At 38.0% G+C, this 27,433-nt stretch overlaps 1 protein-coding gene across 1 annotated transcript in view; it reads left to right on the top strand.

Moving 5' to 3' along the window:
• Positions 1 to 26,901, top strand: part of ESF1 (ESF1 nucleolar pre-rRNA processing protein homolog) — a 61,506-nt gene extending 34,605 nt beyond the window's left edge. The window contains exons 10-14 of the mRNA XM_012188134.5: positions 5,792 to 5,913; positions 13,033 to 13,120; positions 22,535 to 22,617; positions 24,021 to 24,167; positions 26,096 to 26,901. Coding sequence (XP_012043524.3) covers positions 5,792 to 5,913; positions 13,033 to 13,120; positions 22,535 to 22,617; positions 24,021 to 24,167; positions 26,096 to 26,389 — 734 coding nt within the window. The 3' untranslated portion in view covers positions 26,390 to 26,901. The remainder of the gene's footprint in view (positions 1 to 5,791; positions 5,914 to 13,032; positions 13,121 to 22,534; positions 22,618 to 24,020; positions 24,168 to 26,095) is intronic.
• Positions 26,902 to 27,433: the final 532 nt, after the last annotated feature.

The raw sequence follows: 27,433 nt of genomic DNA, 5'->3' as shown, positions 1-27,433 counted from the left end.
ATTTAAGTTTTCATTTATTTTCTACCTTGTCTGTAAACATTATGTATAAAAAGTGACAATAGAAAAGTAGTTCTTCAGTCTTCTTTGCCACAAATTAAAGAACAGAATGGCTTCATCAGACTTGGCCAGAGTTTTACTCTGTGAGTATTAAGGACAGCTTGCTATTATGTACATTATGATCACAAGCTACTTGAAAGGCAAAGACAACATACACATAAAGTACAGACAAGTACAGGAAACAATAGCTTCCTAATGAAGCCCAAATGTCTTGTATTTGAAGTCAGCTTTGTAAGAACATTTGATTCTAAGAAGCAGGGACAGCTCAGTTCACAGTGAAATGAATATACTTGCAAATGGAAGACATCCTTCTTATGGGAGAGTAGAAAGGGTTTCAGAAGAGGGTAGAGGATGATAAACTCAAATTCAAGGCAAATGTAAACCAGTTGCTACCCACTGAAATGGCTTCTGGACAGTGAACAACAATGAAAAGCCTTAACGTCTATTCATTTAGTGCATATTTTGGAATGTCTTCTTTGAATACCTCATTGACTGTTTTTAGGAGAAACAGAAAAATCGAGTGTTACGTGAGAAGCCTTCCCAGTCGAAGTAGCTTACCTCTACTACTCTCTTCTCTTCATCATAACTGTCTGTGTTGTTTCCATGTAGTAGATGTAACGGTATTCTGACAGTGTTAAGTGCATACAGAGAGCTTTTGTTGACTCTGTCTGGCTGATTGTTAAATTCTGTTATTTACTATTGTTCCCAGAGCTAGTTGTTATTTTACTTTCTAATTTCATGAATTACTGCTCCCTGTCTGTAAGGTTGGGAACAAATTTGGCTTATGTATCCCTTCAGTTGCGCTTGCATTCATTCACCAGAGCATGTGCTATGTAGTAGGCCCTCCACTAGCATAGGGTTACCTTTGTTGGGGTTAAAAAAAAAAAGCAAGCTGCAGCCTGTGCCATCATGGAGCTTGCAACCTAGTAAGGGAGATAGCCATTAATAATAGTTCACACAAATAAACATAAAGTTGCAACTGTGTTAAATAGAGCAGAATAAAAGAATATATACTGTAAGAGTTTAGGAAAAAAAGTTACAGAAGTTCAGATTATGAACCAAATTGTGAACAATGTTCTAAACAACTAAAACAAATCTTGAACCAAGTTGAAAACACTTCAAATCTTCATCTTTCTCATTATAAAGATTTGTAGTTTTGCATATACGATATACTTAAAGGATAAGTAAATCTCTCTCTCCCCTCACCATTGGAGAAAACTGACCAGTTTGAAGGGGTATTTTTGATGTCAGTGTTCCTCAGGGCATTGTTGGTTATTTTCCTCTGAAAACCCTTACACCCAGAGTGAATTCCTTGTTGGAAGTTCAGTTGGTGATGGTAGTTAGTTACATTTTAGAAGCTACTTTTGGAATTGAGTATTACCATGGCCTCTTTTAAACATACAACATACATAAATAAAGATTGAACCATAAGTGTTCATAAATATTTTCAGTGGATCCTGAGTTCTCACATACATTTTTTAAAAGTGCCAGTTTCAGCCTATATCAGAAATCTTAAAATATTTTATTTTTATAAATAAAACCAACTATAGTACTTAGTTGAGTTGTTATAAGTTGTTATTCATGTCCTGCCCTTTGAAGACTTTTCAAAATTTGAAATGAGCTAGGTCAGAAGAAATGTATATTCTTATTTTAGTGGCTTTTGAAAGAATATTTGAAAGTATTTTTGTGTGTATGCAAACTGCCAAGATAATTCTGAATAAATTGCACTTAAATTATTATTGTTAAAATAGAGTCATCTGTGTTCATGGTTGGTTTTAAAGAGTTTCTCACCTCTTATTTGTAGGATTATTAATGTTATTTTTAACTAATTCAACAGCCCTTGACTATATGCTTAAAATTTTTAAAAAACAAACTTGCACAAAACTAGACATTTATAATGAAGTTGTTTTTCAGTCATAGTGGCTGCTCTCAAATGAGGCTAAAACTGTTCGAAGAATGTTCTTGTGCTTATGCCAAGAGGCTTCTGGGATGGGCATATTTTTAAGAATTTAGAATATAAACAGCTGTGATCTGTGGCAAAGAGATTTAAATGACCTCATGATGACAGCAAGAACAAAGCATTTTTAAGTTATCGTGGTGGTGTATTAATTCATTGCAATGTGTTTGTCATTCTGCTATTTTGGTGTATTAAGTGAGAGCCAAGCAAAAAATTTCAGACTGGATTTAACCGAAGATGCTATTTCTTTATTGTTATAAACAAAATAAATACCAGAAAAATATTTCCCAAGAATGATATTTCATGAATTATTCTAGAGCTTTAGTTCCTTAAAAAAAAAAAAAATTCATGAACAACTTGGGGATGAAGGCCATTTATTTAGATCCTAAAGTTTTGATTCATTTTCTGTTGGAAAGACTATGTTCCAAACATGAAAGATCAAACACTTGGCTTACAATAAGAATTCTTTCTTCAAGACAGATCAATTAAGTGCTTATTAAGTACTTACTATGTGTCTGGCGCTATGCTAAATATTATGGAATACAAAAGAAGGTGACTTTAGCTGCCTTTGTTCTGGTTGAAAGAAAAGGCATACTCAGTTGAAATTGCTAAAGTAGGAAAGACATTGTTGTAATCAAGTACCAAATAAAATAATACATAGTTTATGTGAGACAAATATTGAAATACAGCCCTTCTTTTCAGAAGTGACTTCTAATCATTGTCAAGAACAGTGGTTCTCAACTCAGAACCACTGAGTTGACATTTTTCTCCCCAAGAGGACACTGGCAATTCTGGAGAAATTTTTGATTTTCGTGACTGGAGCTACTGGCAACTAGTGTGATAGACCAGATACATTGATTAACATCCTACAATGCACAGGATAGTCCTTCACAATAGAATTATCTGGTCCAAAATGACAGTCATACTGAAATAAGAAACCTTCATGTAGCGCCTACAAATGTCAGGACCAGTAAGTCTTGAAGTTGGGAGACAGACTCCCGCCTTCCTTGAGACCTCTGTTGTCCCGTAATGCTGTTTGCCTGAGACCCTTTGGGTCCTTCCACAGAAATGAGCGTTGAAGATCTATAAACTTTTGAATATTGTATACAAGTTTTTCTAGTACAGTGTTTCAGAGAGAGATTCCATAGTTCTTATCAAATTATAAGGATATCCATGCACGTCCCCCAAAAAATGTCAGGACCCAGTCGTCACGTTGGAGTAGTTCTTAGAGATTGAGACCCATTAAACCAGTGGTCTGGTCGTGTGAAAGAAACACGTTTCTTAACATCATGCCTAGATAGGAATAAAGTTTATGTTTCGAGGATTAAAATTAACCATAGAAGACATTTTGGTGGGGTGGGGGACTCTAAATGTATTGCTTAATTTAGTATTTTGGAATAGTAAAATCTGTCTTCATGTTTGAGGAAACTGTAGTAGAATACCTTAAAGATTATTATTTAAACATATAACAGTACTATGCATTTAGAATTTGACTGGACTGTGTGCTGACCCACAGGCATAATATATAAATTATTTTATTTCCTATTTGAAACCAACTTGTTTTGTCAGGATTTGTTGCTTTTTCCCAAGTGAGTACCAGTGTTTACATTTCCTAAGGTGCTTTGTATCTGTTGCTTCAGTCAGATCTGGACATGTTTTCTACAGTTCACATTTCTCCTAAAAACTGCTTAGTAAAGTGAACTATGTTTTTCTTACAAGAAACATTTTTGAATTGAGAGTTGAGTTTCTAATTTGGCATCCCATAAATCAGAGTATTCTCATAAATCAGACATGTAGCAGTAGTGTGTCGTAAAAACTAATCTAAGTAACCTTGAGTATCAGTTCAGTTCAGTCGCTCAGTCGTGTCCGACTCTTTGCGACCCCATGAACTGCAGCATGCCAGGCTTCCCTGTCCATCACCAACTCCCGGAGTTCACTCAGACTCACATCCATCGAGTCGGTGATGCCATCCAGCCATCTCATCCGCTGTCGTCTCCTTTTCTTCCTGCCCCTAATCCCTCCCAGCATCAGAGTCTTTTCCAATGAGTCAGCTCTTCGCGTGAGGTGGCCAAAGTACTGGAGTTTCAGCTTTAAGCATCATTCCTTCCAAAGAACACCCAGGACTGATCTCCTTTAGAATGAACTGGTTGGATCTCCTTGCAGTCCAAGGGACTCTCAAGAGTCTTCAACACCACAGTTCAAAAGCATCAATTCTTTGGCACTCAGCTTTCTTCACGGTCCAACTCTCACATCCATACATGACTACTGGAAAACCATAGCCTTGACTAGACGGACCTTTGTTGGCAAAGTAATATCTCTGCTTTTTAATATGCTATCTAGGTTGGCCATAACTTTCCTTCCAAGGAGTATGCATATACCTTAATGCTTTTCTAAGTTATAGAAATTTAGAGATTAAGTCTTGGTTTATAAGCCAAAGAGGGGATCTTTGAAATCATCTGTTCCAGCTGTTTCATGCTATTCTTTGGGGCTTAGGACCCAAAGTATGGCTTTCAGTTCTTTTGTGCATTTGGACTTTTACCAGATATTTTCTTTAAGAGGAAAAACAGTGTATGTGGGAGGAGGAAGTTGTATGCTTCTGATCCAGCCCAGCTGCACTTTGCAGATAAGGAACCTGAGACCCAAAGCTTTAGATTTTACTCATGGACTATACGTTTCTTTATTCTCGATCAAACGAGCATTTTAGATGGATCTGGTAATAGTACAGAGGATAATTAGGAGTTAAAAGTCTAGCTGTATATAGCTTCCTTATTCTGTGTTCTTAGGCAGGTTGCTGAATATCCTCAGTCTCAGTATACTCATCAGGGAAGAAGGGAATTATATCCTTAGAATGGTTTTCACTTTCTTAGAATTTAGAATGTATCTGGGAAGATGATCTGGATTGACCTTGTCTCTCAAATCATTCCATTAATTTTGTAATGGATTTTGTGTTCTCCAAATATTAAAGACCCCTCTTTCCAAACTGAACATGATCTTCCAAAAATACTCCAAAATAAACATTTGTTTTATCAAAGGTCACACAGTCATTATATTTCCTTTACTGTGGCAGTAGTAAGGTTTTCATGAACTGATAGATCAGCCTTGGGGCTTTTTCTTTCTTCTCATCCCTCTCTAGCTATTGCATTAGCCACTGAGAAACATTTCAGGAACCGCAGAATATAAGGAGCAAGAATCCTATACAAGCAAATAACATCACTGAAAGAACTTAAACCATACAAAGTGGAATCTGAACTTGATGGCCCTTTTGATCTTAAAGATGTGTACTCACTGAATGAGTGCTTGATAAGAAATTACAAGAATTCTTTCCTCCTGGGGTATTTCCACAGAGATTGCCTTAGTAATCAATTTTTGTTACTCACCTATAGTTTCCAGGGAATATAAGCTTTTACTTGGGCAACAGAAGCAAGTAGAAATAACTGTGTTAAAGACAGTTGCCTTTAGAGTCTCAAGTGGTTAAATTACATACCAAGAAATACAGTTTGAGCCTAAGTAAAGGAGTTTTCTTTAGTAGCTTGACCATATATTTAGCTGCTGGGTTGGTTAGTTTATCTATTTTGGTTTGGTTAGGTTTATAGTTGTTTGTTTTTAGTAAATAGCTCTGATGTAAGTTGATACTACATTACTCTGTGACATTGGAGTATTGCATTTTTTCTTGTTTCTCTAGTAAATATATTAAAATAATCCTTTTTGGTTAATTACATCTTTAAGTGAGTGAAGATATAACATTTTAAACTAAACTATTTGTATTTTCCCTTATAGGCCTTAAAGAAAGTGCAGAAGAGATGGTCAAAAACAAATTGGAAGGAAAGGATAAACTGACCCCTTGGGAACAATTTTTAGAGAAGAAGAAAGAGAAAAAAAGACTGAAAAAGAAACAGAAGGTATCAATAATTGTGATTGAATAATTATTGAGCAGCCACTAAGTATCAGAAGGTACCAGTGCTTGGCACCCATTGTCTCATAACGTAACCACTCACTGGGGTTGGTTAAGTGTTCTCTGCAAGGCTACACAGTGATGCATGAAACCTGTAAAAGCCCAGAGCCACTGTAAATGCTGTGCTCTAATATTTTGCATTTATGTGCTACCTCAATAAAATGCATAGTTTAGTAGATTTCTAGATGTAAGGCAGTTTGATTCTGTTCTGTGTCTGTGAGAGAGATACAGACATTTTTACTTGAGCATATAGAGAGAGAGACAGTTTCAGAATGAATGAAATTTTTTTCTGTATATTTCTCAAGATGCTTTTTTCACTATTGCTGAAATTTTTCAGTATTTGTGTATAGATCTTTTAACATATTGTCATTAGATCCCTTTTTTGAAGATATTTTGTCTGTGCTAATATATTGTCTGTGTTAAATCTGATTTGACTCCCATGATTCAGAAATAACATCTTTCCAGAGTTAGAGTCCTTAGTAATAACAGACACATTTAGGGTTCCTGCTGATAAAAATACTCTGTCTTGTCAATGAAATGCAGCATCCTAGCAGTTCGTTCATTATCTTAACATTATATCACTACTCAGAGAATTTTACAACCTGAGGAATCTTAAATGATTACTTTTAGTCCAACCCTAATGTTTTATATTGATAGTTGTAGGAAATGAAGTGATTCATCTAAGAATATGCACCTCGTTAATTGCCAGGCTGATGCCAGACTCCAGATCTCGTGCTCCAGTGCTCTTTCTATGCACTGTATTGTTTCTCTGCTCTACAAGAACTGCAGTATTGAAAGAGGGCTTCAGACCTGAATGATGCAGTGGAGTGATTTTTGTACTCCTTTTATACTCCGTGTCTCTGGAAATGGATAGAAAAATGAGGAAATGAGGTCAGAGCCCTGCCTGTATTGATATTCTGCCTCTCTCAGGCAGTAAAATATCTTTAAAATGGAATAATTCCACAAGTTATTAAGCCATCAGTTTAATGGAAGACTTCCAAGTGGGTCTTCATGGGTTCAGTAAAATAGTCACTCTTCTGTGAGACATTTAGCAGCTGTTTGCTTTGATTTTCGTTTGATTGGTACTTTGATATTATCTTGTGCTTTTTGCTTTTCCTTTTATTGAGCTTAGACTGGACTAGTATCAATGATATTAAAAATAGGTTTGCTGAGTGCTCAGTTTGTTCTAGACTGAGTGCTGGACTTGGTGATTCAGCAGATCTCTTCCATCTCATGAGATTCTCCACGTACAGGGAAATCTGAAGAACTCAGATTAAAAATATTTTCCCCCAACTCTTTGTCACTTCAGTTTGATACTGAGAGATTATTACTGAAGAAATGAATACATGTTTATTTGCCATAGTTGATACAGCTGTAATTTAGATCTAAAAGAACAGTTTTTAAAAATGTAAATAAATATGTAATTAGATATCTAAATATTTTAGAATCTTTGCTATAAACATCATATTACTGCTAAACCAATTATAATAATTTGGTGAAAAATTCTTAAAAGTCCTTGTTCTTAAAAGGATCAGTTCAGTTCAGTCGCTCAGTCGTGTCCTACTCTTTGCGACCCCATGAATCGCAGCACGCCAGGCCTCCATGTCCAACACCATCTCCCGGAGTTCACTCAAAATCACGTCCATCGAGTCCGTGATGCCATCCAGCCATCTCATCCTCAGTCGTCCCCTTCTCCTCCTGCCCCCAACCCCTCCCAGCATCAGAGTCTTTTCCAATGAGTCAACTCTTCGCATGAGGTAGCCAAAGTACTGGAGTTTCAGCTTTAGCATCATTCCTTCCAAAGAAATCCCAGGGTTGATCTCCTTCAGAATGGACTGGTTGGATCTCCTTGCAGTCCAAGGAACTCTCAAGAGTCTTCTCCAACACCACAGTTCAAAAGCATCAATTCTTCGGCACTCAGCCTTCTTCACAGTCCTACTCTCACATCCATACATGACCACAGGAAAAACCATAGCCTTGACTAGATGGACCTTAGTCGGCAAAGTGATGTCTCTGGTTTTGAATATACTGTCTATGTTGGTCATAAGTTTTCTTCCAAGGAGTAAGCATCTTTTAATTTCATGGCTGCAGTCACCATCTGCAGTGATTTTGGAGCCCCCCAAAATAAAGTCTGACACTGTTTCCCTCTTCGTTTTCTAAATGTTGAGCTTTAAGCCAACTTTTCGCTCTCCTCTTTCACTTTCATCAAGAGGCTTTTTAGCTCCTCTTCACTTTCTGCCATAAGGGTGGTGTCATCTGCATATCTGAGGTTATTGATATTTCTCCCGGCAATCTTGATTCCAGCTTGTGCTTCTTCCAGTCCAGCATTTCTCATGATGTACTCTGCATAGAAATTAAATAAGCAGGGTGACAATATACAGCCTTGACGTACTCCTTTTCCTATTTGGAACCAGTCTGTTGTTCCATGTCCAGTTCTAACCGTTGCTTCCTGACCTGAATACAGATTTCTCAAGAGGCTGGTCAGGTGGTCTGGTATTCCCATCTCTCTCAGAATTTTCCACAGTTTATTGTGATCCACACAGTCAAAGGCTTTGGCAAAGTCAATAAAGCAGAAATAGATGTTTTTCTGGAACTCTCTTGCTTTTTCCATGATCCAGCGGATGTTGGCAATTTGATCTCTGGTTCCTCTGCCTTTTCTAAAACCAGCTTGAACATCAGGGAGTTCACGGTTCACGTATTGCTAAAGCCTGGCTTGGAGAATTTTGAGCATTACTTTACTAGCATGTGAGATGAGTGCAATTGTGAGGTAGTTTGAGCATTCTTTGGCATTGCCTTTCTTTGGGATTGGAATGAAAACTGACCTTTTCCAGTCCTGTGACCACTGCTGAGTTTTCCAAATTTGCTGGCATATTGAATGCAGCACTTTCACAGCATCATCTTTGAGGATTTTAAAGAGTTCAACTGGAATTCCATCACCTCCACTAGCTTTGTTCGTAGTGATGCTTTCTAAAGCCCACTTGACTTCACATTCCAAGATGTCTGGCTCTAGATGAGTGATCACATCATCATGATTATCTGGGTAGTGAAGCTCTTTTTTGTATAGTTCTTCTGTGTATTCTTGCCACCTCTTCTTAATATCTTCTGCTTCTGTTAGGTCCATACCACTTCTGTCCTTTATTGAGCCCATCTTTGCATGAAATGTTCCCTTGGTATCTTCGATTTTCTTGAAGAGATCTCTAGTCTTTCCCATTCTGTTGTTTTCCTCTATTTCTTTGCACTGATCGCTGAGGAAGGATTTCTTATCTCTTCTTGCTATTCTTTGGAACTCTGCATTCATATGCTTATATCTTTTCCTTTTTTCCTTTGCTTTTTGCCTCTCTTCTTTACACAGCTATTTGTAAGGCCTCCCCAGACAGCCATTTTGCTTTTTTGCATTTCTTTTCCATGGGGATGGTCTTGATCCCAGTCTCCTGTACAATGTCATGAACCTCATTCCATAGTTGATCAGGCACTCTATCTATCAGATCTAGGCCCTTAAATCTGTTTCTCACTTCCACTGTATAATCATAAGGGATTTGATTTAGGTCATACCTGAATGGTCTAGCAGTTTTCCCTGCTTTCTTCAATTTGAGTCTGAATTTGGTAATAAGGAGTTCATGATCTGAGCCACAGTCAGCTCCTGGTCTTGTTTTTGTTGACTGTAGAGAGCTTCTCCATCTTTGGCTGCAAAGAATATAATCAGTCTGATTTCGGTGTTGACCATCTGGTGATGTCCATGTGTAGAGTCTTCTCTTGTGTTGTTGGAAGAAGGTGTTTGCTATGACCAGTGCATTTTCCTGGCAAAACTGTTAGTCTTTGCCCTGCTTCATTCTGCATTCCAAGGCCAAATTTGCCTGTTACTCCAGGTGTTTCTTGATTTCCTACTTTTGCATTCCAATCTCCTGTAATGAAAAGGACATTTTTTGGGGGTGTTAGTTCTAAAAGGTCTTGTAGGTCTTCATAAAACCGTTCAGCTTCAGTTTCTTCAGTGTTACTGGTTGGGGCATAGACTTGGATAACTGTGATATTGAATGGTTTGCCTTGGAGACGAACAGAGATCATTCTGTCATTTTTGAGGTTGCATCCAAGTACTGCATTTCAGACTCTTTCATTGACCATGATGGCTACTCCATTTCTTCTGAGGATTCCTGCCCGCAGTAGTAGATATAATGGTCATCTGAGTTAAATTCACCCATTCCAGTCCATTTTAGTTCGCTGATTCCTAGAATGTCGATGTTCACCCTTGCCATCTCTTGTTTTACCACTTACAATTTGCTTTGATTCATGGACCTGACATTCCAGGTTCCTATGCAATATTGCTCTTTATAGCATCGGATCTTGCTTCTCTCACCAGTCACATCCTTAAAAGGATAGTAATACCAAAATGAACATTCTTTAGGGTTTGGCAGGTCTTCTTCAGCATGTAGGATAATGTTTAGCAATGTGCATTCTAAATGTTTTTCTTTCTTTTTAATATAAATTGATTCATTTTAATTGGAGGCTAATTACTTTACAGTATTGTATTGACTTTGCCATACATTGACATGAGTCCACCACGGGTGTACATGTGTTGCCCATCCTGAACCCCCCTTCCCACCTCCCTCCCGATCCCATCCCTCAGGGTCATCCCAGTGCACCCGTCTTTGACACCCTGTCTCATGCATTGAACCTTGACTGGTGATCCATTTCACATATAATATACATGTTTCAATGCCATCTCCCAAATCATCCCACCCTCTCCCTCTCTCACAGTGCCCAAAAGACTGTTCTATACATCTGTGTCTCTTTTGCTGACTTGCATACAGAGTTATCATTACCATCTTTCTAAATTCCACATATATGCATATACTGTATTAAAGTTTTTCTTTCTGACTCACTTCACTCTGTATAATTGGCTCCAGTTTCATCCACCTCATTAGAACTGATTCAGATGTATTCTTTTTAATGGCTGCGTAATACTCCATTGTGTATATATGTACCATAGCTTTCTTATCCGTTCATCTGCTGATGGGCATCTAGGTTGCTTCCATGTCCTGGCTATTATAAACAGTGCTGTGATGAACATTGGGGTACATGTGTCTCTTTCAATTCTGGTTTCCTTGGTGTGTATGCCCAGAAGTGGGATTGCTGGGTTGTATGGCAGTTCTATTTCCAGTTTTTTAAGGAATCTCCACACTGTTCTCCATAGTGGCTGTACTAGTTTGCATTCCCACCAACAGTGTAAGAGGGTTCCCTTTTCTCCACACCCTCTCCAGCATTTATTGCTTGTAGACTTTTGGATCACAGCCATTCTGACTGGCGTGAAATGGTACCTCATTATGGTTTTGATTTGCGTTTCTCTGAGAATGAGTGATGTTGAGCATCTTTTCATGTGTTTGTTAGCCATCTGTATGTCCTCTTTGGAGAAATGTCTGTTTAGTTCTTTGGCTCTTTTTTTGATTGGGTCTTTTATTTTTCTGGAATTGAGCTGCAGGAGTTGCTTGTATATTTTTGAGATTAATTCTTTGTCAATTACTTCATTTGCTCTTATTTTCTCCCATTCAGAAGGCTGTCTTTTCCCCTTGCTTATAGTTTCCTTTGTTGTGCAGAAGCTTTTAATTTTAATTGGGTCCCATTTGTTTATTTTTGCTTTTATTTCCAGTATTCTGGGAGGTGTGTCATAGAGGATCCTGCTGTGATGTATGTCGGAGAGTGTTTCGCCTATGTTTTCCTCTAGGAGTTTTATAGTTTCTGGTCTTATGTTTAGATCTTTAATCCATTTTGAGTTTATTTTTGTGTATGGTATTAGAAAGTGTTCTAGTTTCATTCTTTTACAAGTGGTTGATCAGTTTTCCAAGTACCACTTAAGAGATTGTCTTTTCTCCATTGTATATTGTTGCCTCCTTTGTTGAAGACAAGTGTCCATAGGTGCATGGATTTATCTAAATATTTTTCTTAAAATAACAGATATTGTAGATTCCTGGGGATAAACTCCATTTGGTTAGTGTGATCTTAGTTTGCATATATTCTGTTTACTTTATAGACTTGATTTTTTTTAAATTTAAATATACTAATTTAGTAAACTGTTCAAATTTGATTAAGGAAAATGTAACCAATTGATGTGCCTAAAATTAGTACAGAAGTTTTTGTGAATGGATTATAGATAAAACAAATTGTTGAAATTGTGTGATGAGAACAGGAGGTTCATTATACCTTCCTTCCTGCTTTTGTATTTTTGAAGTTCAAAACAAAGAATCATTTTCTTTAATTAACCAGCAGATAAATTGCATTAAATAATGATTTGAAAGATAACCCACAATGCACTTGGTTCAGTCATTAAGTCATGTCTGATTCTTTGTGACCCCATGGACTGCAGCCTGCCAGGCTTCCACAGTGAACTACTTCATGCTATTGTTAATCACTGCCATTTCTCAATTTTGTTGGAGATTAAGGCTCCCTCTCTTCACTGATCACCCATCTAAAAGTATTCTTTTCCTTGAATGTGTTTTATTTTTGTCTCTTCTGGAACTTCCTATCTTTAATTATTATTAATATATACCTTTGTTGTTTAGGGCTTCCCTCACAGCCCAGTCGGTAAAGAACCTGCCTGCAATGCAGGAGACCCAGGTTCAATCCCTGAGTCAAGAAGATCCCCTGGAGACGGGAATGGCAACCCACTCCAGTGTGCTTTCCTGGAGAATCCCATGGACAGAGGAGCCTGGCAGGCTACAGTCCGCGGGATTGCAAAGAGTTGGATACAAGTTAACGACTATACCACCACCATACCTTTGTTTATGTGGCTAATTTCTTTTAATAGATCATAAAATTTTTGAAGACAGAAACCATATATCTGATAACTGTTGTCTCTCTCAAAAGCCCTATATAGTTACTGCATTTATAAAGTATTCCATAAGTGTTTGTTGAACAAACAAAAGAGTTAATCAGAAGTTATTTTGTATACTTAGCCATTTTTAAAAACTAGTTTAACTTTAGATTGAACTACTTGATTTAAAAGAAATTAGGTTTTTCTTCACATTTGTTTTGGTCCTTACAGTAAACTGTATTTATTTTTCTATTCATTTTTAAGGCTCTTGCTGAAGAGGCCAGTGAAGATGATGTTCCCTCTGATGTAGATATGAATGACCCATACTTTGCTGAAGAAGCTAAAAAAATAGGTAAGCCAACCCATAGTTGTAATTTTCAGTTGGAATCTAAAGTGAAAAAGGTAACATGGGTAGAAACCATGTAAACTATGCATTCTTTCAAAATCCCTAGAATTTGTGTAGCTCCCTAGTTGCTTATAAGCAAGTTTGTCCTGTTAGGTATAACCACTGATCAGATAGGAGGGTCAGCATGTCCCCTGTACATACAAGAAGTAATTTCATTATAGGAAGCTTTGGGTGAACATGATTAATTTCATAGTTTTCTAGGGATTCCTTTCTGGATTCTAGGTAGGTTGATTATAAAAGGATGAGGAAATGAAGGAAGTCATATCTTTGTGTGCTTTCACTGCTTTTTTATAACACATCCACTCCAGGTCTCTCTTTGCGAAGTCTGTGAAGAATTGAAAGTATGGAATAAATCCATGTGTGTTTATGTGGATATGTTAAATTTTTTACATGGCTTGCGTGTGTGAAACATGTGTACACAGTGTGAAAACTCTTTGGCTCCAGTTGACCCAGCATCTATGTTTCATTTTATCCCATTTCATTTATTCTGCTTCATGATTAGCTTTCATGTAGCTGAAAAGCCAGCTTCCTCCTCTTTTCCCTTGAATCCCTAAATAAACTCTCAGGTATCTGATTTCCAATTTCCAAGGAGCCTTGTTTCCATTGCACATGCACCAGTCAATTCTTTCCTGAATGCATTCATTCTTACCTTTTTCATACGTGTAAATGTGTGTGTGTATAAATATGTGTGGTAAGGCTCAGACCATACTTGGACAAGTCAGTACGGGAACACTGGAAGCTTTTTCCATTTGTTCTCATGCATTTTGCCCTTCCCTGCTCTGCATACCACACACATGAACCCCAAAGGCTTGCTCCTGGAGCAACTCCAAGCTGGCATTGTAAAGAGAAGGATTTTATGAAGTTTCCCTCCTTCTCGTCCCTTGTGACTAGTGGGCCAGAATAGTTCTCTACAGGAAAGTCAAAATTGCTCAAAATTATTTCCTGGTTGTTACAGCCTTTTAGTACTGATATTTTATTGATGAAAAGGGGGATCAAGATGAATAAAGTCTGTTATAGGATGTGAGATTCTTAGGAATTGGAAAGGGAAATGGAAACTTAGCATATTCTTCTTCTTATCATACCTGAGCAGTCATTTCTAGAAGATGATGGATTTTAGCCTTATCCTCGCATTTCAGGAAACCAAGTTTATAATGGAGAAATGTGAAGCATTATCGTTTCCTTGTTCTCATTCCAAAGTGCTTCATTTGGCTTGTGAAATCTGGTCAAACTGCAGAACTCAGAGTAGAATTCAGAGTAAGTTATGTAGCTTGGTGGCTTAGGGTAGCTTGTTTCCTGGAATCAGCACATTTAAATTGTGAATAGTGGGAGAGGGCAAAGGTGGGATGATTTGGGAGAATGGCATTGAAACATGTATAATATCATATAAGAAATGAATCGCCAGTCCAGGTTTGATGCAGGATACAGGATGCTTTGGGCTGGTGCACTGGGATGACCCAGAGGGGTGGTATGGGGAGGGAGGTGGGAGGGGGGTTCAGGATGGAGAACACATGTACACCCATGGCAGAGCCATGTTGATGTATGGCAAAACCAATACAATATTGTAAAGTAATTAGCCTCCAATTAAAATAAATTAATTTAAATTAAAAAAATAAATGTGAATAGTTTCCTTGAAAGTATCAGAAGTTCCAAAGAAAAATACAGATAAAGTTTGCTTATTTTCAACATACTTTTGATTTCAGAATACTTCCTAGAAATAATAATTTATATCTTGTTTTCTTTTAAGGAAAAAGTGATTTTTTTAAAAAATTTACATAAAAATTAAACCAAGAAATGGTCTCACCATATGTTTGTTCATTCATTCTGTCAATGAATATTTTTGAGTGCCTTCCAGGTGCTAAGCATTCTGGTATGCTAGAGATACAGTGCTAATAATACAAGCAAAGTTGCATCCCTCAGAGTTTATGGTTTTAGGGAAGGGAAGACATGAAGTGGTAGTTTAGTCATGAAGTCATGTCCAACTCTTGTAACCTCATGGACTGTAACCCACCAGGTTCCTCTATCCATAGCATTTTCCAGGTAAGGCTACTGGGTTGCCATTTCCTTCTCTGGGGGATCTTCCCAACCCAGGGATTGAACCGGGTCTCTTGCACTGCAGGCAGATTCTTTACAGGTAAATAAATAAGAATGTTATGAGAATATGATCAGTGTTCTAAAGGAACTAATCAATAGGATAATACAGAGCATGTACCTGGGAAGAAGAAAGAGAGAGGCTTTCTTATATAGGGTGGGTGAAGCAAGCTTCTTGGAGATGGTAACATTTGAGCTGAGACCTGCAGAATGAGGAGGAGTCAGGCATGGAGAGCTGGGGGAAGGAGCATTGCAAATCAAGGGAAAGTGGGTAGACAGCTGTGAGGTGAGAAAGAATGTGTGGTGGAATTGAAGGACACCATTGTGGCTGGAATCTGCAGAAGGGCAGTTTAGTATGAGGCAGGGCCTTGTGTCACAGCAACAAATTTGGATTTTACTCATTGACAATGGAAGGGCCACTAAAGGATCTTAAAAGACGCTCCTTGGAAGGGAAGTTATGACCAACCTAGACAGCATATTAAAAAGCAGAGACATTACTTTGTCAACAAAGGTCTGTCTAGTCAAGGCTGTGGTTTTTCCAGTAGTCATGGATGGATGTGAGAGTTGGACTATAAAGAAAGCACAGAACGATTGATGCTTTTGAACTGTGGTGTTGGAGAAGACTCTTGAGAGTCTCTTAGACTGCAAGGAGATCCAACCACTCCATCCTAAAGGAGATCAGTCCTGGGTGTTGATTGGAGGGACTGATGTTGAAGCTGAAACTCCAGTACTTTGGCCACCTGAGAGCCGACTCCTTTGAAAAGACCCTGATGCTGGGAAAGATTGAGGGCAGGAGGAGAAGGGGACGACAGAGGATGAGATGGCTGGATGGCATCGCTGACACAATGGACATGGGTTTGGGTGGATTCTAGGAGTTGATGATGGACAGAAAGACCTGGCATGCTACAGTTCATGGGGTCGCAAAGAGTCGGACATGACTGAACAACTGAACTGAACTGAAAGGGTCTTAAAACAAGGATGTGACATGGTATGGTGTGTATGTAAGCCTACTGCTCTGAGTCCTCCAAAGAGAACAGACTGAAGAAAGCATGGTGAGAGCTGAGAGACCAGGCTTTTGCAGAGGTCTAGACAAGAGGTGATGGTTAGTCTAGACAGCTTACTAGTAATAATATTGGAAGAAGGAAACTGAATGGGATTCTAGATATATTTTGGAGGTAGACTTACCAATTTTTTATTTGGATAAGGAAGAAATTTAGCATAGCTCCTAGATTCTTGTTTTGAATCTCTGCAGTTGTGGTTGTTGTTGTTCAGTCACTCAGTCATGTCTGACTATTTGTGACCCCATGGACTGCAGCATGCCCGGCTTCCCTATCGTTCACCGTCTCCCAGAGCTTGCTCAAGGTCATGTTTATTGAGTTGGTGATACCTTCCAACTATTTCATCCTCTGTTGTCCCCTTCTCCTCCCACCTTCAATTTTTCCCAACATCAGGGTCTTTTCCAGTGAATCAGCTCTTCGCATCAGGTGGCCAAAGCTTTGGAGCTTCAGCTTCAGCATCAGTCCATCCAGTGAATTTTCAGGGTTGATTTCCTTTAGGATTGACTGGTTTGATCTTACAGTCCAAGAGACTCGTGAGTTTTCTCCAACACCACAGTTCAAAAGCATCAATTCTTTGGCACTCAGCCTTTATAGTCCAACTCTCACATCCATACATGACTACTGGAAAAACCATAGCTTTGACTAAACCCACCTTTGTCAGTAAAGTGATATCTCTGCTTTTTAATATGCTGTCTAGGTTTGTCATAGCTTTTCTTCCAAGGAGCAAACATCTTTTAATTTCGTGGCTTCAGTCACCATCCTCAGTGATTTTGGAGCCCAATAAAATAAAGTCTGTCACTATTTCCATTGTCTCCCCATCTGTTTGCCATGAAGTGATGGGACCGATGCCATGATCTTAGTTTTTTGAATGCTGAGTTTTAATACAGCTTTTTCACTCTCCGCTTTTACCTTCATCAAGAGGCTCTTTAGTCCCTCTTTGCTTTCTGCCATAAGGGTGGTGTCATCTGCATATCTGAGATTATTGATATTTTTCCCAGCAATCTTTGATTTTAACTTGTGCTTCATCCAGCCCAGTATTTCTTGTGATGTACTTTGCATATAAGGGGAATAAGCAGGGTGACAACATACAGCCTTGAGGCACTCCTTTCCCAATTTGGAACCAGTTTGTTGTCCCATGTCTGGTTCTAACTTGGTTGTTGACCTGCATACAGGTTTCTCAGGAGGCAGGTAAGGTGGTCTGGTATTCCCATCTCTAAGAATTTTCCACAGTTTGTTGTGATCCACACAGTCAAAGGCTTTCTCATAATCAATGAAGCAGAAGTAGGTGTTTTTCTGGAACTCTGTTGCTTTTTCCTGTGATCCAACGGATGTTGGCAATTTGATCTCTAGTTCCTCTGCCTTTTCTAAATTCACCTTCAACATCTGGAAGTTCTTGGTTCATGTACTGTTGGAGCCTAGCTTGGAGGATTTTGAGCAATGATGTTTTCTAGCATGTGAAATGAGTGCAGTTGTGTAGTAGTTTGAACGTTCTTTGGCATTGCCATTCTTTGGGATTGGAATGAAAACTGACCTTTTCCAGTCCTGTGGCTGTGATAATGTTCTTCTATTTACTGAGTTAAGGAGAATCTTACGAAAGGATCAGTAGTATGTAATTGGTCTGAGATGTCAATCAGATATCTACATGAGGTATTAGGTTAACATTTATATATGAGCCTTGGAGATCAGCTGAAAAGTCAGATTGCAAATATATACTTAGGAATTTTTAGCTTGTAAATAGTATTTCAAACCACAGAATGAGAGGTAGGAAGCATTGGTGAGAGAGGAGGATGCAGGTTTGGGCACTGAAGTCAAGAGCCTGCATAAAGTACCCTATCCTGGAGAAAGGTTTACCTGGAAGGTAGGAAAGTTTAAGAAACTGAGAAGGAACAGCTGTGAAATAGGAAAAGTGTTTGTGTTTGGAAGGGTATATAGTTCAGTTCCCACAGTTGAGCAGGACAGAGACATTTTAAGCCAGATAGACTTGAGTGTGTTTATAACACCTTTACCCTAGGCAGTCCCAGAGCTAACTTACACACTGTTCAAAAAATATGGAGAAATCGAGCTCACTGACTGACGCCAGACCTGATATTTGGCTTGGGTTAGGAGCCAACATGAGTACCAGAAATCTTTTTTAGTTCTTCCTTCTGTTTCTTCCCCATACACTGTAAATTTGCTGTTCTTTCTATTTTATTTGAAGATGCAAACTCAATATTAGATGAAAGTTTTGAAAATGTACTTCTAGAATGAGTTAAAACTTTTTTTTTTTTTTTTTTTTTTGTAGAAGTGAGATGGTGGGATAATGTGCTTATTGCTATCTTAACTGCATAAACTGTAATAAGATTTTGTTTTTTAAGAAGTAGAAGTGAATTAAAGTATATCACATGTAAATATACCCTATTAGAGTGTATCTTTTGTCTTGACAACTTTAGATTATCTAATTTGATAAAATACCAAGAAAATCTAATAAGGTGAGATTTCCTGGCAGTCCGTTGGTTAAGACGTCATACTTCCAGTGCAGGGGGCATAGGTTCAATCCCTAAATGGGAACTAAGGGGGAACTAAGATCTCACAGACCACACATGACGGAAAAAAACAAAATTTAGTAAAGTATATGTATTTGGTTCATTCAGCCAGTATGGTGAGTACTTACAGTATACTACTCATATATTGTTTTATAGTTTACAAATGCTTTTAGAAGCATTTTGTAACTCTTCAAGTGCATTGTAAAGACCAGAGCCAGGATCCATATGTGTCAGAGCTGGACACAAGGACTTGCTGGCTTTCCAGGCAAGGCCGAATGCCTTGGTTCAGAGGAAGATACACAGACTGTATATTGTATCTGATTATGAATCAGCACTCTTGGGTGCAGGAGCTTGCTGCTAAGTGTGAATCATTAGGGGACTTACCACTCCCATCTGGTCAGTACGAAGACCAGTCTGCCCTCCAGTGAGTTCTCTTAACTGCTGTCCCACAAGAAGTGCTCAACTGAACACTCTGAAAGAACTTTTTTACAGGAACAGTTCTCTGACATTACAAGTAATGGAAAATGAAATTATTAAGATAACATTTCAGAACGGGGACTTTCATTTCCCCTGTAGTCTTCATCTAAATTAGGTCTGAAAACTTTCCAAAGGGAAAATGCCTTTTTTTTTTTTTTTTTTTAATAAATAAATAAAGATTTGCCCGCTTACTACAATCTTGTTAACAGTGCAGAAAGGGTCTCTACACGTTATTTATCTTCAGACTAAACAGTTCAGTTTAGCACACAGTAAATTCTTCTTGAGCAAAGAAATTTTCATCACAGTAAAATTAGATATCATTTTTAGTCCCAACCATCTTGGAGATTTTTTTCCTCCTTTACTGAAGTCTTCCTTTCAAGTTTATTTTTATGGCTTTTCACCAGGTTGTTATAAAAATCTGAAACAGTTCATTGTGGGCTCTTTGAAATGATTTCCCACAGCTGTGTGTGAAGATCTTTGTCTCCTTCATGTGTTAATCAGGCACAGCCTGATGTTCTCCCGCGCCGCAGGGAGATCTTCTGCGTGTGCCACTTGTCTGTTCACTTCAAAAGGAGCCCTGGCCTTACGAGGACAGGAGCAGAGGCAGACTGAGGCTGTGGGAGTCAGACGCTAGGAGAGTGGAGCCTTGAGGATGCTTTTATGTGTGTGTGTGTGTGTACATACACACACGTACGTGCATGTACTTCACAGCAGAGAAAAGGCTATAATCTCAAAACAGATAGATCATTCCCTGAAAAACATTTGTGATAAGGAGCACAATCTCACTTAGAGAAAAGACTACATACAATAGTGTTTCTTCTTGAAAGTGCAGACAGATAGATGCCTTGGTGGCAGTGAGCGGTGAACCTGGCCACACTTTATACACCGTCATCTTCTCTCAGCTGGGCAGGGCTGCCCCTATGCAGAGGGCTAGTGCCCACAAGGCAGCTTCTAAAGTGGTTCAAGAGGGAGGGGACATATGTATTCCTGTGGCTGGATTATGTTGATGTATGGCAGAAACCAAACAATGTAACACTATTTACAACTATTATAAAGCGACTATCCTCCAATTAACAATAAATAAATTTTTAAAAAAGGAAGCTTCTCTTGACTTCTTGTTATCCCCCACTAGATGGGTTATTCAGCCATCATTATATGTTCTCTGAAATTTATTATTTCACAACAAAGTGCTTTTTAAAAGGAAAGAACTACTCAAGGGAGAGTGACATTTGGTAGTGAAGGGTAGAGTGTGGGGGTGGCCAGAGCCTGAACTGGAGTGCTAGGGTTTGACTCACGGTTCCTTTGCTTACTCAGCTTGAGACAGTCACTCAGTCTCTCTCTGTTTCAGTTTCATCAACAGCAGAGTGAAAATTGTAATAAATAATAGAATCTACATCATAGGGTTTTTGTGAGGATCAAAGTAGTTCATATATAAAAGGAAGGAAAGAGCACTATTTCCAGATGCATGGTAAGTGCTGTAGCAGTATTAAATTGTTACTGTTTTCTAAAATAGTAACCGCTGGTTTCTCTGCATTGGAAGGACAAAACTGAGCTCATCCAAATGCAAATAAGACAGTGTCCAGTAGCTCAGAGAGTGACTTCACTTTCACTTTTCACTTTCATGCGTTGGAGGAAGGAAATGGCACCCCACTCCAGTGTTCTTGCCTGGAGAATCCCAGGGATGGGGGAGCCTGGTGAGCTGCCGTCTATGGGGTTGCACAGAGTCGGACACAACTGAAGCAACTCAGCAGCAGCAGCAGCAGTAGCTCAGAGAAGGTTGACATGATGTAATAACATTCAAGAAGGTGGCTTTGTGGATTCTGAACCTTCTTACTCTTTAGTCCTCACAGTAACCCTAGATGCTAGGTGAAATTAGTTATTATAATCCCCACTTCACAAAGAAGGGCACAAACACGAATGCTGTAGCTTGAGTGGAGTTGAGCCAGAGCTTAAACCCAAGCCAGGCACTCCAGACTCAAGTGCTTTTAACTGCCATTGGTTACTACCTCTCCTTCAGGAACATCTCATCTAGCATCTTGTGGTCTTCAGAAGTCCCTGCATCCTTGGAAGTTTTTCTCATCAGGAGCCACTTTTACCATAAGTAATTTTGTCTAATAATAGTAGACACAGGAAGTTAAACAAAGATCAACTTTGTCTTTGGAGAAGGAGAAAGGGTTTTGTTAAACTTTTACTTCCAGGTAGTTATTGTCAAATTGTCACTAAACAGGTGAATTTTTCATTTTGCTGATGAGTTTTAAGAGTTTATATTTTTAAATTACTTTTTTTTCCTTTGATCTCGTCTATTGTCCTTATGCTAAGAAAATGTTTCTTCTTCTTAATATCAGGTAGCTGTTCCCCTGTGTTTTCTCATAGGTTTTTTAGTGTTTAACTCTTTAATACATCTGCATTTTGTTCTTCTGTGCATTATTCAGTATGGCTCCTAGGTTGGGAAGATCCCTTGGAATAGGAAATGGCAGCCCACTCCAGTATTCTTGCCTGGGAAATCCCGTGAACAGAGGAGGCTGGTGGGCTATAGTCGATGGGGTTGCAAAGACTCAGACATGAATGAGTGACTGAGCACATGCACACAGCTATAGCTCAAGGATTATTTTGCAGAATAGAACAAATTGCCCAGCACCAGTTATTAAATAATCCCTTCTTTTGCCAGTGATGTATGATGCTACATTTTATTAAATACTAAGCCATACTGTGCTGTTTTTCTCATTGTATAGTTACAGCATTTTTTGTTTTTTTCACTTTGTAGTACACTGTAGCATACTGTATCACTAGTAAATCAGATCTCTCATTTTTTGCAAAGATTTCCTTGAATAAAATTTTATTTAGAATTTTATTAAATGTATATACATTATGAGAGGATACTGAATTCTATCTAATGTTTATTCTGTTTCTGCTAAAATGATCTTGCAAGTTTTCTTTTTAATTGATGTAGAATTATACATTACTTTCAGAAGAAATTCCTTTTTTATAATACTCACTCATCATGTCCAGACTATTATTATTCTATTCATACCCATAGTCATCTCAGTAATACTTTTTTTTTTAGTTTCTTTAGTTTCTATATGTTTATTGGTAAGATTATTTCTAGATACCTTGCATTTTTGTTATAAACAAAATTTTTAAAATAAATAGTGTAAGCAAATTATTGTTGTGATAGTCAGAATTTTTAACCCTTCTGTGTTGATTTGTTGTGCCAGGTATAAAAGAAAAGAAAAAATCAACAAAATCTGCAAAAGATGACATATCTCCAGAGGAAGAAGCTGAAATAGAAAGACAAAAGGTAATGGTCATGTTTACATTTTTAATGGACAAGTGATATGTACACTTCAAGTGAAGGTGTCCATATGAGTTTCCAATATGTCTAATAAAAAATAACTGATTTTAACAATGAAATTTATAAATATTTTAGCAGCATAATTTTAAAATACCTCCCTTTCACCAAACATTTCTCCAAGTACAGAATTAAAGTTTAGTTCACACCCAAGGCATGTCCCTTTGTGATTAAGAGAAAAATATCTTATCTTTTAAAAGCCTTATTATAACTGACAATAAAGGACAAAACTGACAATAAGAGATAAAAATACTAATATTAAAACCTGAAAATAATATTGACATGGTTTTAATTCAGTCTGAATCTGTCCTGTAATACAGGGTTTGCTTTATGGCTTGTTAAATGCTCCTTGCTCTCTTTTTATTATTGAAAGTTAATGTGCAGAATTAAAGCCTTTCTTGGAAGTGCAGTGAGTATTATCCTTAAGCACTTCCACATAATCCATGGCACAAAGTAGTATGTGTTTTTGCTGAGACAGGAATTGGAGTCAGCAGCATTCCTGAGTCTGATGTTCACAGCACTGTCTAGGAGGGAGCCAGACTGGTCACCTAAACTCTGCATCTTAATGCATCTTTTATTGCATATGTAATAGTGTTTATAGAGTTAAGGAACACAAAGAAAATCTTTGTTTGTAGGAAATCATTCTAAAAAGAAAGCCAACTGTAGGTACCAGTCATGGAAAGGAGAGGAAATTAAAGCAGTCTAAGTGGGCAGTGGAGGAAGATTGTATTTTCTTTAGCATGCATGGTTGTTTACTTGATTCTTGAAGATTTACATTTAATCCCATGGTCAGTAGAAAATACCTGTTGAGTGGAAACAGGCATTATATTAGATTTCAGAAGCAAATATTAAGATCTTGCCTTCATAGAAGTATATCAATATTGGAAAAGTAGGGGCAAAATCAGCAAAAGAAAACCAGAATTCATTGTTCCTAAAGCACATATTTGGAAAGTCTAGTCTGTGTCAAAAACTACTACATGTTTACGAGATTTAGTGTCTGCTTAAAAAGACCAAAGTGAAAATGAGGAATTTTTATTTGGGAAACTTGAGGACTTTTGTTTCTACCACCTACAGATCAGTTACATAATGTGAAATATGGTCTGGTTTTTAGATAAAGCGTTCACCCCTCTCCTGTTGTCAGTGATGTTGCTCCAAAAAATTACACCTGTTACTGTACAGCGGTCTGTGGATTTCTTTATGAGTTTAGTGAGCCACAGTCTGTGATGGTAGACAGGTGTCATCCCAGAGCACTGATGGCTTCTCCTTTTCTGAGGGGATTTCTGTGCTCCATACTCCTGTCTGAGGAAAGAAAAACACTGTCGTATATTTGAACTGTTTTTTTCTCTCCACAGGCTGAAATGGCTTTGCTTGTGATGGATGAGGAGGAAGAGAGCAAGAAACACTTCAATTATAACAAGATTGTGGAGCACCAGAATCTGAGCAAAAAGAAGAAAAAACAGCTCATGAAGAAGAAGGAATTATTGGAGGATGACTTTGAGGTAACCAGTGACAAAAGTCATTATTCTGTTAAAAGCCGGCGTTGAATCTAAAGTCAGCTCTGTAGATAAAACTTGGCCTTGGCCCCTTGATCTCAGGAACGACCCATTGTGTAGCCAGAGCTACCATCTTTTAGTCCAGTGTAACCAGTTCATCCCAGGGTGGTTCTTTGAGCATCGGGTGAAGTAGTAGGCTTCTATTCTGGTAGCTATGCTGCACCAAAATATGTAGCTTTTAGTGTTAGAATCACATGCAGTATGATGCTCACACTGGGAAAGTTCTACATTGTCAAGCCTGACTGCAAAGTAGCAGATTCACATCACACTGTGTGCAAGGGCCAGTGCAGTAGGCGCGATATATATATATATATATATATTTTTTTGGCTGCGCGGGGTCTGTGTTTCGCTGCATGGGCTCTTTGTTGCTCTGCACAGGCTTTCTCTAGCTCTGGTGAGCAGGGGCTGCCCTGCAGCTGTGGTACTCAGGCTTCTCGTTGTGATGGGTTCTCTTGAGGAATATGAACTCTACGGTGCATGGGCTCGGCAGTTGAGGCACGTAGGTTTAGTTGTCCAGTTTGTGAAGTCTTCCTGGACCAGGGATCAAACCCACATCCCCTGCATTGTACCACTGGACCACCGGGAAAGTCCCAGGCCACACTTTTTTAATTGCTCTGTTTCTTGTTTCCACTGTTCCCTCTTTTCCCTCTTTTTTTGCTAAGTACATATTTCTAGTGGCCACACAGTCCCCACGCATGAGTTTGAGTCCTGTACAGAAAACCTACAGACAGCTATCAGGAACTATTTGATGACTTCCATCCATTAGCATGGAAGAACAGACTCAGAAGAAAATGGGAGAGATTTTGAATTTGTTTAGAGAATTGAGAGAAGCATACAGATAACTTATAAGCAGCATTGAGAGGGACTTTGAGACCACTGTATAACTCTGGTTTCAGTAAGTCAGCTCCAAGTATGGTGCTGTTCCACTGAATCAATTTTTGTTAAATTAGTTTTGTTAGAAAAAGTTAAAAGCAGAGAATGATTTATAGTCAAATCTTGTATTACGATAATTAATCATCATGCAGAAAATGATGTCTTATTATGCATGATGACCATCACGTATAAAGACATTTTTTTGTGAGTGTGGTAGTAGTATCACGCCTGTGGTCCTTATTACAAATAACTCTACAGTCCATCTCTGGGTGGGCTCTTTTTCACAGGGCAATGATGAGTGGCAGTGAGGGAGTCATGCTCACTTTCTGTCTGGTCACTCCTGTGCCCGGCAATACTTGAAGGCCTGGCTGGAGCTAAGAGTATGCTCTTAAAATGTGGGAACGCAGTGTTTTTGTAGAACAATAAAGGATAAATTTGGAGCTTGTATCTGATCAGATCTTAGTCTTGGGGGTACCATCTTTCCCATTATGGTCTTTAAATCTGCTGTATGAGTCACTCTCAATAGCTGCTCATTTTGGCACCAAGGTTGAAAAAAATAATTTATTGTGCAAAGAAGGCAGTGACTTCGCCTGAAATTCCAACAGGAGATACCATCACTGGCTTAATTATCTCAGCCAGAAAGAGATTTCACACTGTAAGCATAGGTGAGCTTGCATCTCCTGTGGTAACTCCTGCAAACAGTCTAAGAGGCTGATGTGTAACATCAGTAACAGGCCACTGTGTAACATATAGACTGTGATAATTCCCTTCCAAGGATATTGTCATTGTGTGATAAGAACCGTGTGCCCTGCACATGTGGTTCAAGAATAAAGCTAAAAACTTCATTGAAGGTCTGTGGAGGAATGGCTTTCTAATGAGTCAATACAAAATACATTTGTATTTTTTATCATCAACTCACTGACTTTTTGAACTCTGGTCTCATTTCTAGGCCTTTTGGTTTACTAATTTTATGTATCTATACTTTCCTTTTGGGTTTGCAGGTCAATGTGAAGGATGCAAGGTTTCAGGCAATGTATACTTCCCACTTGTTCAATTTGGATCCTTCAGATCCTAATTTCAAGAAAACAAAAGCTATGGAAAGAATCCTTGAGGAGAAAGCCCGTCAGAGAGAACAAAAAGAACAGGGGCTGACTCAGGCAACGAGTGAAAAGGAGGGTGAGGTTCAGAAGGAATCACACAAGAGGTCCATTGATCCTGCCTTGTCAATGTTGATTAAATCTGTAAAAAACAAAACAGAGCAGTTTCAAGCAAGAAAAAAACAAAAAGTCAAATAATTGTATGTTGTTTCTTTTTGAATTGAGAATGTAGAAAGTATACAGAAGTGGTGGAAGGATTACTTATTGGGAATAGTCAACTTTTCAAGAATATAAGTAAAATCTGACAGTCATATAATTTATTTTCCTTGTATAACAGACCAAATTATGAATGGTTGAAAGATTTGTACTGTATATTTCCACAAATTAATCATAATCAATCCAGACTATAAGGTTTATAAAGTTTTAATATTTTTTACTCTTTTAGGTTTTTTAAAGACTGTTTACAATTCCTATACAAAAAATAGAGTACTGCACAAATCTTGAGTTGGAATAAGAGTTGGGAACAATTTGAAAATATGTACATGCAATACATTAATTTCTCTGGAAGCAGGAGGCAGATTTAGATACTTGTTTAAATAATTTATTTTTCTAGTCATAATGAATAGAAGCCAGTAACTTTCTTTGCTGTTTGGTCATGTTTATTATAGTTTGCTTATTAATTTATAAATAAAAGTTTTTATTATTTTGAGTACACTGATTTATTTCATCTTATTCACTTCAAATAAACTACTCTCTGGAAAACTATCTAAAAACCTAACTAACTCTTTAAGCGTACATCTCCATGAAAAGGCAGTTCCAGGTTTGCATTACTCATAATTGTATTTGAAATATTTGTGAACTCTGTGATGGTTTTTCTAATTATAGTAACAGGAAGTCTTTCTGTCTGCCCTTCAGATTTTTGGAATGCCTGGAATGGTAGATATGCTGCTGTAGAGTTTAAGGAATCTTAATTTTTTAATTAAATTAAAACACACCTTTGAGGCCTTAATACTCCTGGATCTCATCTGGTCTAGATTTTATAAACTGTTAACTGACCACTTAGAAATAGGTGTGCTATATAGGTAAATGAAAATTTAAAAACCCAAAATGATCACTTGAGGAAAAAAAAGGCAGTAGGAATTTGGCCAAGTTTTTGATTAACAGTAAACTTGACATTATCGGTACAAAAACTCAAGCCCGCCAATGTACTATATATTTTCGAGAATAAAAGGATATAAGACA

This window comes from Ovis aries, chromosome 13, assembly GCF_016772045.2.
Source record: "Ovis aries strain OAR_USU_Benz2616 breed Rambouillet chromosome 13, ARS-UI_Ramb_v3.0, whole genome shotgun sequence".
NCBI classification, from domain to species: domain Eukaryota; kingdom Metazoa; phylum Chordata; class Mammalia; order Artiodactyla; family Bovidae; genus Ovis; species Ovis aries.
Note: the sequence above shows the minus strand (reverse complement) of the source record. Positions and strands in the feature narration are given on the sequence as shown.